The sequence below is a fragment of the Suricata suricatta genome, chromosome 8, assembly GCF_006229205.1.
Source record: "Suricata suricatta isolate VVHF042 chromosome 8, meerkat_22Aug2017_6uvM2_HiC, whole genome shotgun sequence".
Taxonomy (NCBI): Eukaryota; Metazoa; Chordata; class Mammalia; order Carnivora; family Herpestidae; genus Suricata; species Suricata suricatta.
In genome coordinates, this window is record NC_043707.1 from 108,213,802 (window position 1) to 108,222,970 (window position 9,169).

Genomic DNA, 9,169 nt, shown 5'->3' on the forward strand with positions numbered 1-9,169 from the left:
GCTTCTCCATTCACGTTTTTTACTAAAGCACCCACACAAGTTTCTGTGCAATGTACAAACAACGAGCCGGCCCTGGGGCTACTGCCTTCTCTCTGAGACAGGGAGGCGGGACCCTTACTGACTGATCTAAGCCCCGCCTGCCCCGCATGCAAAGCCCAACCTCAAGATCCCAGGCAGCGACACAGCACCCCCTCTGGTCCCCTCCTGGGGCTGCTCCTCAGCAGGGGGCGCACCAGAGTTTGCCCCTACAATGTTGAATGAAAAAGGTTTCCCCTCCCCTGGGAGTACGGGGGATCCCCAGATCTGAGAATTCCCCCGGAAGCGACACTGCCCCCTAGTCGTACCTCCCACTCTTTCAGGCCCTAGGGGACTCAAGGGGGGAGAAACTGAGGCACAGAGAGGTGGAGTGACCTAGCCCAGGCCACTCGGTGAGGCAGTGCAGGGGCTGGCCTGACCCTGACAGTGAGGGAGGGCTGGGCTGGGGAGGAAGGGGCAGGAAGAAGGGTTGACCCCAGAGAGGGCCACACTTGAGGGGCTTGCCCAGGTTGGAAGTCCCCCAAAGTAGGTTCTGAAACTTCCAGGTGCAGCTGCAGATGGGCCTATTGAAGACCCTCGGAAAACAGAGCCCACAGTCTCAGTCCTGGGGGATCCCCCACAGAGCAACCACCAGCCAGGCTATATAGGTCAGTCCTCTGGCAGGCAATCCTTGGCACTGGGAGCCTTTGTCCATTAGGATCAGCCCCGAGGGGGCCATGAAGGGGGCCGCCCAATGTCCACTGTGATATTGGTGAAGAGCGGTTGCCGAGACACCTCCAAGACCTGGTACCGCACTGACCCGATGCCATCCCGCTTCATGGTCAGCTTCGTGTTTTGAATCTTGGTAAACCTAGATAGGATGGAAGTGGGTCCAGATCAGGGCTACCCAGTAAACCCAATATGAGATCTCTGGGGCTAGCTAAGGCTCAAACCACCCTGGCTCCTTCCAGGGATGACTCCATTCTCTCGCCACCCCTCTGCCCGTCACCTGCTTGGAGCCCTTTTGCTCTAGCATCTGCCTTCAAAACAAAGATTTTCTTAATTAACCCCTTGCGTCCAGAACCGCGACACCCCCACAAATCTCTCTCTCATCGCAGACTTTTCTTCTAAGCCTTAGACCCAGACATGGGTATCCCATAGGCACCTCAAATGTGATATGTCTTGTGTCGGGTCATCATCTTCACTCCCCAAACCCCTCTTCTCTGTGCTATCTTCCCTGTCCCTCACCACTTACTTACTGAGCAATCCCCAAGTGCCAGGCTCTGCTCTAAGTACCAGAGACTCAGCCAAGAACAGGAAAGTAAGGTCCTTCCTCTCATGGCAAGTCTATTCCACTAGGGGAGACATGTAACAGACAAGCAGCACATTGGGGTGCTAAGGGAAACTGGAAAGGGAGACCAAAATGGCTGCCTTGGAAGGGGTGAGCATGTGACACGAAGCTGACAGCAGGGGGAAGAGCATTCAGGCAGAGGTAAGCATATGCTGACCCTAAACTGAAAACGTGAATTTGCACATCGAGTGGTTAGACTTAATGGGCCAACGGCTTAAGAATAGCCTCCATGCTCTAGGGGCGAGGCTCTGTAAATCAGAGGAAGCATTTTTTTTAACCTGTGAGAAGACAGGGATGTTTAGCCCAGTAGTGGGATGGGGGCAGAGGACATGAATTACAGAAGGGCAAGGGGAAACAGGGAAGCTAGTGAGAGGCTGCTGCAGTAGTCCAGACAAGATGACAGAGGTGGTGGAGGGGAAGGTGGATGGGCTCGGATGTGCTTTGGGAATGGCAAGTACACGACTTGCTGATGGTTTAGACATGTAGGGTGAGTGGAAGAAGAATCTAGAACTGGATCTGAGGCAAAAGCAACGAGGTAGACAGAACCACCATCCACAGAGCTCCTTAAGCTAGAAATGCCTTGCTGTCTTGCCATTTCCTCACCCAAGGCAGACATCACGGATTGATGACGACACCTAGACCTGAAACAGGACCTCGGCTCCTGGCATGTGCTTCTAGGGCTCTGCTCCCACCCTCATCCCAACTGTCTGGACCCTCCTGGTCCTTCTGAGCTCAGCTTGGATCCCTCTCTGGAGTCATCCCAACACTGAGCCCTCTCCCTCAGATGCCCTGCAGCCTCTCTTCTCCCTCCTCTGCTCACCATGGTTGTTATGTGAACTGCTTTTTCACCAGCTCCCTGGACGCTCTGTGCTTCACACTCCTGCCAAATGTCAACTGTCCACTGGTGCCGCAACCTACCACCCCACTGGCATATCTTGGGTTCAGAGAACACGCCTACTGCTCCGCTTGGGGGCATGGCGGGCGCACACCCAGCACACCCCTAGGCCCCACCGATTCCTCCAAGCCTGGTCAGCTCCCTTCCTGGCCCACCAGCAGCTCTGCCAGCGCTTCACCTTCTTCAAATTCAAAGGGTGATCCTTTCAAACCCAAATGTCATCCTGCCCTTTCCCTGCTTAAAGCCCTTCTGTGACTCCCCAGTGCCCCTGGGACAAAAGTGAAATTCTCAACTTGGGATATGAGGCCCCAAACCCCCAGCACTGACCCCTCTACTGTCACTCCCAGGCTACAGAGATTGTAATACCAGACTTTCAGACTCTTAGCATATACCACACATGTGCACATTCCAAACTCCTGCAAATACTATTCCTTTTCAACAAACTGACCACCTCCACTAGCCCGGTGAATACAGCACTGTGCCCAAGGCAGGTGTGTGACAAATACCTGTGGAAGAATAACCTTTCCAACTTGAGTTTACCATCACCTCCTCCAGGAGGCCTCCCACTATCACTCCCTCTTTCTGCCGGACAGCACATGCCCTGATCACCTTGTGCTGCAACTGCCTGTCTCCCTCCCTAGAATAAACTTCCTGTGGGATGTCCGGTTGGGACTGGCTTTGGGCCCCCCCTTCCCACCAAGGTTAGAGCAGTGCCAGGAAGTGTGATCTACACTGCATACGCCCTCAGGTGCTCCTCCCAGCCAGCACGACACCAAATGTTGCTGTATCTTCAGCGACCGAGTGGCCCACTCCTGTCTCAGAGAGGTTGGCACTATCTTTCTGTGCCCTGCCCCACATTGCTCAGGCCACCTTTATTGGGTCCCCAGGCCCAGGAGCTGTGCCCAGTGCCTGCTATCTCTTGTCCTATCTGCTCTGGCACAGGGAGGTCTGTGAGGACACCAATGGGAATGTAATCTACTTGGTGATGATTTGAACCCTGTCTTTACATTCCTGTCATGTCTCAGAATTAGGAGGACAGAAAGTCTGGGGCGAGGCTGAGCTAGGAGCCTGGGAACAGGGATCAGGAATGTGGGAGTCATCTCTAGGAATCAAGGGTCAGGAACCTTGGGGTCACATCTGGGGATCAGTGGCACTGGGGAGTCACTTCTAGGGAGGAAGGGATTAGGGGCACTTGGGGTCACCTCTGCGGGTTGGGCTCGTTATGCTTGTCCCGGTCGTGCTTGATCATGCGGTAGCGGCCTATGCGGATGTCTGGGCGCGAGATCTTCATCCCAGTCAGGGAGATCCTGGGGATGGGGACAGACGGGCTGGAGCAGGCACCAGGAAGGGCAAGGAGCCTCGCCCAGTCTGCGCTGCACCTTCTGCACCCAGTCTACTCCCCACCCCGCCCCTACTCACCGGTTGAAGATGTCGTCATCCTCGCCACCCCAGCCCCAGTACTCGTTGGGGAAGCCATTGATTCTCAGAAACTGGGCTTTACTCAGGCCCGACACACCTCCAAAGTACCCGGCATAAGGCAGCCTGTGGCGTGGAAGGGCAGGTGTCAGTGAGAGGCCTGAGAGGATTCTAGAGGGAGGGCCAGAGATTGGGTGGGGACAGTGTGCAGAGGCAGAGGGGCGCTGGGTGTGGTGCAGACAGTTAGGGCAGGGAGACTGGGTCCAGCGGAGAAAGGAGCCCTCACCGGAAACCAAACTTGTCCATGGCAATGGCAAAGTGGCGGGGCTGGTCACCACAGCGGTACAGGTTTCGGTCATCCATGGGGACCAGGTCCACGTCACTGAAGATGAAGCAGTCGTAGGTGGCATCCTCCTTCAGTGCCTCTAGGAAGCCCACGTTGAGCAGCTTGGCCCGATTGAAGGTATCCTCGCCATGCTGGGGTTGGCGCAGGGGACAGGTCAGTTCTGGGCCTGTGACTGGCAGGCACTTGCCACTTTACTGCTGTCCAGAGCAGTCCCCAAGAGCCTACTACTCACTCCCACCCCCACCCTGCCGCCCACCCTCCCATTCCCAGTGGATCCCCCAAGTCCAGCTTGTTGTACTGGACCTGACTTCCGAGGCCGTCCATGCCCTGGCTCCAGTCTCTGCTCTGGCTGCTGCTCTCAGCCCCCAAGGCCCAGCTGCACTATGCACCTCAGCAGCCCCAGACCATGCCAGATTCTTCACTGCATCGAGGTCTTGGTATTAGCTCTGGAGTGCTCTGCTTCTCTGCTTCTCAGGCATATGTCTGGAAAGGCCTCTCTGACCAAGCCTCCCCTCCACAGCATAACTATTCATCCCTTCCTGTGAGCCTCACTTATGCCAGTGTCTGGGTTAACTGTGATTCAGAGCTCTCTTTTCACTTTTCACCCCTACATTCCAGCATGCCCTATAGCCCTGTCCTTGATGCCAGGCCTCATCTTTGTGCTGGTGGGAACCTTAGGGACGGAGCAATCCTGTATCCCTGCTGAGCACAGTCACAAAATGAAATGAACACTGCATGCACCAAATGACCGGTGTCTAAGGTAAAGAAACAATGGGGGCTGGGTCACGGAGCCTCAGCCACCGGCTCCCTCTGGACCCACATCCAGCTCCCTGGACAGCCTCTGGGACCTGGCTAGATTCACCGGTCTCCCCGGCAAAATGACAAGCATAGGGTATAGAGACAGCCACGGCCCAGTGAGCCTGGGGGTCCCCTGAGAAATGGGGCTGCGGGCCAGGCCCTTGAGGCTGGCTTCCTGGCCCTGCAGGCCCGAGCTCCAAACTCTGGCCAAGAGCAAGGAGGATCCCATGGAAGGAGGTGACCCTGGAGGCCCCTGTCCCAACTCATGAACTACAGACTGGAGCTAGACAGGCCCCTGGAGAGGGGGCTTCAGGTCAGCCCTGCTGGAAGGAGAAGAGGAATCCTGGCCCCTCCTTCCCATCAGCTGACCTGGGCCCAACGGGTTGGGAGTTGCTCCCCTAAACCGCCTAGCCCTACTTACTCTTTCCTCCTGGCCTTTCACTTCTCTCCCACCAGCCCTTGCAGCAACTCTGTGTTTTCTCCTGGCTTATTGGCTCTCCTTTCTGCCCTCTCTCACCGGCCAGGAGCCCTAGGTTTCTCCCATGCAACTCACAGGCACGCTCAATTTTACCCCATCTGAAAAATAAACCTCTCTCTAGCCACCACCCTACCTTTGCCTTCCCTTCTCAGCAGAGTAGTTTTTTAAAGAGTTGTCTCCAATTGGCTATTTCCATTTTGTCAAATCTGATTCCTTCTTCAACCCACTGCAATCTGCTTCCGCCCCCACGATGCCCCTGAAATGGCTCTCGCTGGGCCCACCTTGTTGCTAAATCCACTGGACGCTTCTCAGTCCACATCCTCACTCCCCCGGCCGCACTCACGTAGCTGCCCTGCTTCCTTCTGGACACTTATTCCTGGGCCTCTGGGACACTGCACTCTCCAGAAGCTCCTTGAACCTTTCTGGCTAACCTTCACAGCCTCTGTGGCACTGTCCCTTTCTCTACCCATCCCTTACATGCTGGTTTTCTCCTCTTGGGTCCCATACTCCCTGGGCAGGTTGGATGCTGGGTTTTAAGGACCATGTGCATGTTGGTGGTTCCCAGATTCCTCTCTGTACCTCAGACCTCACTCCTGGTCCAACTGCCACCTGAACATTCCTCTCATACTTCACCCAGACACTCAAACTCATCACATGCAAAAAGGAATTCAGAGTCATGCTCTTCCCCAGACATGGCCCAGCTCCTGTGGTCCCATCTCACTCATGGGGGCAGCCGACCACCTGGCAAACAGCCAAGAAGAAACTATGGAGGCGCCCTGGCAGAGCAATCTTCCCAATAAGCAGATGTGCATGCTACTCCCTGCTTAGAACCTTCCAGTGGTGCCCCACCACCTGGAGCTCAACTGCTTCACAAGCCTCCAGAGACCTTTCCGGATTTGGCCTCCGCCCACAACTCCAGCATCACCTTTGCCACCCACCCTACACTTTGGACTCCACAGCTCGGCCAACGATTCCTGAACACACGAAACCGGTTCTCTCACTGGGGTCTGGGGCCTCCAGATGGCGGCCTGTTTCTGCTGGCAGATGCCTGTTTCATCCCTCAGGGCTGGACCAGGCCCCTCTGTGCTCCCACAGCCTCCTGCTCCAACTCGTCCCACATCATCTTCCTGGAGTCTAGAGATCCAAGTCCAAGTATGGAAGTCCCAAATATGGGAAGGAGGACCTAATCGGATCTTCCCCAGACCCCAACAGCCAGCCCCAGCCAGGCCCATGGCAAGGCTTAGACACTGAGGTCCCGGCTTAGTGACCTCGGCCCTAACACAGACTTCATCTCTCTTTGAGGGTCTACGTCTCCTTCTCCCAGGGCTCCTCCACATCCTCTCACAGCCAGCGGACCCTACATCTCCACCTCCATGGGGCGGGGCCTACCAACGGAGATAATGGGGCCCATCCCTATTGAGGCTATGCACATACCTATCAGTGTGCGCGCCAACATTCACATGCGCACACTCCTCTTCACGCACATGCAAATCTTCCTGTTGTGCATGATCGTATATGTACCTCCGTACATATGTTTGCATCACACAACCATAGGCAGACGAGAACCCACGACTGCCCAAAACCCACATATACCCCAACAGGCACGTGGGTCCCCACATCTACAGGTGCTCATGGGTCCCCTGGTGGCTAGTGCCCAGCCTGGGGCCACAGGCAGCACACCTGGTTGATGACGTAGACGCCATAGCGCAGCCGCTGTCGCCTCAGGATGGGGTGCAGATAGTGGAGCCAGTAGCGTAGGTGGTGCTCCCGGTGTCGAAAGGGGATGATGACTGCCACTGTCTGGGCGGGCGTGCAATCAGGTGGCGTATAGCGGCCGCCCAGGAGCACGCCTGGGTTCTCCCTCTGCACCCGCTCCAGTGGCATGGGTGAGGTGAATTCAATCAGCAGTCGGCCCACTGCAGGCAGGATGGTAGCGGGAATCAGGCCCTCCTCAGCATCCAGGGACACCAGCCCTCTCCCTCAGCCCAGGGGTGGGCAAGGGAATCCCAGGAATAGCCCTCTCGCAACAGATCTGGAGCCCCAGCACTCCCATGGGTCATTCCCCAAATTAAAGTGGTCAGGTCTTCTGCCCACCCCAATAGGCAGGCCCTACCCTGCAGGCTCACCGAGACCAGGTGGTGAGTCGGGACAGGGAGGCAGAACAGGAGCCGTGGGGCCTGGCCGGGCACTCGGAGCCTCTGGGAGCCCCGAGCTGGGGGCGGTGGCGTTGGGCCGGGAGAAGTTGGTGCTGCTACTGGCAGCTGGGTGGAGGGCCCGGGCAGGGCCCCGAGCACTGAAGCGGCTGAAGAAGGCCAGGTGCTGGGCGTAGACGTCAAAGTAGAGGATGACAGCCACGAGAAAGTGCAGCAGGCAGAGAAGGAGCACAGCCTTGCACACGCGCTCCAGGGTCCCCCCCAGCAGTCTGCTCATCCCGCAGGCGGCCGCCGGCCCGCCCGATGGGCCCGGGCATCCGGCTGCCGGCCTGTACAGGGGGAAGAGAGAAACAGACCCCGCAAGTCAGGGCCAGATGGGCCAAGGCTACCCACCCCTCTCCTGCCCCACTGCTCACACTCACGGATCCACATCCTCACACTTACCTGCTTGTACCTGTGATACTCACAGGCTCACATTCTACCTGCAAACAGACACATAGACACAGTCCCTGACAACTCACTACTCACACATCCTCACACACCTAAGAACTAAGCCACATAGGTGTACATTCGTTGTCCTTGCTGACACACACACATACACACACACAAGCACAACCTCATGCATACTCACACTCAGTTGCACGCCCTTACTGTGTGTCTTGACACACACCCCTATGTGTTCTCAGAAACATGAATACATGACCCCTGGCCACACTGGTTCATACCTCAACACGGAAACACGCTTATCTGCAGACCCAGATGTGTACCTGTGCCCCCAGAGGACAGACACCCCACAGGGCAGCATCCTCGACCGAGGACTTGTGTGGTCTGGGGAAGGGAGACCGTTTACTGAGTACCCACCATGCAAGGAGCTTGGTACTCACGACTTCAGTTAGTCTTCCCGGGAGCATGGTGGCCAGTGGTTTGGTTGGACAGGTACCAGTGACACGTTGGCTAGGGCAACTAGGACCAGGCTGGGAAGAGGCCCTGAGCATCCAGGAGGCCCAAATACAAATAAAATGTTTATGGGTTCCCTTCACTCCGGAACAAGAGGTCAAAATACAGGGTGGGGCATGAGACACCCTCCTCTAAGATCTCAAGGGTTGGGATGAACTTTCTGGGGCCTGCGCAGCACTGCTGGTTCTGATTCAGGGAAGAAGGAACACACGGGCCCTGGAGATGGCTCCGGCACTAGGATGGCAGGAAAGCGTCTGCCTGGGCCACATACAGCTCCAGCCCCTGTTCCGAACTGGGTTCTGAAAGAGCACCAACACTCTGGCAATGCTTTGGGAAGCAGGCTGAGTCCCACTCACAGATACCCAGCACCACACAACCACAGACACCTGGAGTCCCAGCTGAAGTCACCTGCACTCAGGACACCCAGAGAACTACATATAGAGTCACAGACACACCCCGGTGACAGGAACAGTAACGCAGAGTCACACACTCACAAAGCCGCTGCTCCTCGATGTACACAGCCATGCACGCAGGCTCCCCGGCAGCTCGGACTCCCGGCCCCACGTGCAAACATTCCCACCCCTTCCCCTCCCGGTCAGGGGTTCTGGGTCAGGCTGGCGGCCAGGCTGCGAGGTGCGCTTGGGCGGGGCTGGAAGACAGAGCGGCCTGAACACGTGGCTCCCCGGACCCGGGGAGGCAGCGAAGACCGGGTGGGTGTGGAGCCCGGGCGGGGGTCGGGGGGGGGCGTGGATTGGGGGAG

General features: G+C 57.0%; 1 protein-coding gene across 1 annotated transcript; it reads right to left on the bottom strand.

The window, feature by feature from the left end:
• Nucleotides 1–2: 2 nt before the first annotated feature.
• On the bottom strand, nt 3–9,070 carry B4GALT2 (beta-1,4-galactosyltransferase 2). The gene is made up of 7 exons (XM_029947082.1): nt 8,904–9,070; nt 7,426–7,781; nt 6,980–7,215; nt 3,964–4,154; nt 3,681–3,803; nt 3,464–3,568; nt 3–886 (listed from the first exon to the last, which is right to left on the bottom strand). The coding sequence occupies exons 1-7, from the start codon at nt 8,981–8,983 to the stop codon at nt 736–738; spliced, it is 1,242 nt and encodes a 413-aa protein (XP_029802942.1). The 5' UTR covers nt 8,984–9,070; the 3' UTR covers nt 3–735.
• Nucleotides 9,071–9,169: the final 99 nt, after the last annotated feature.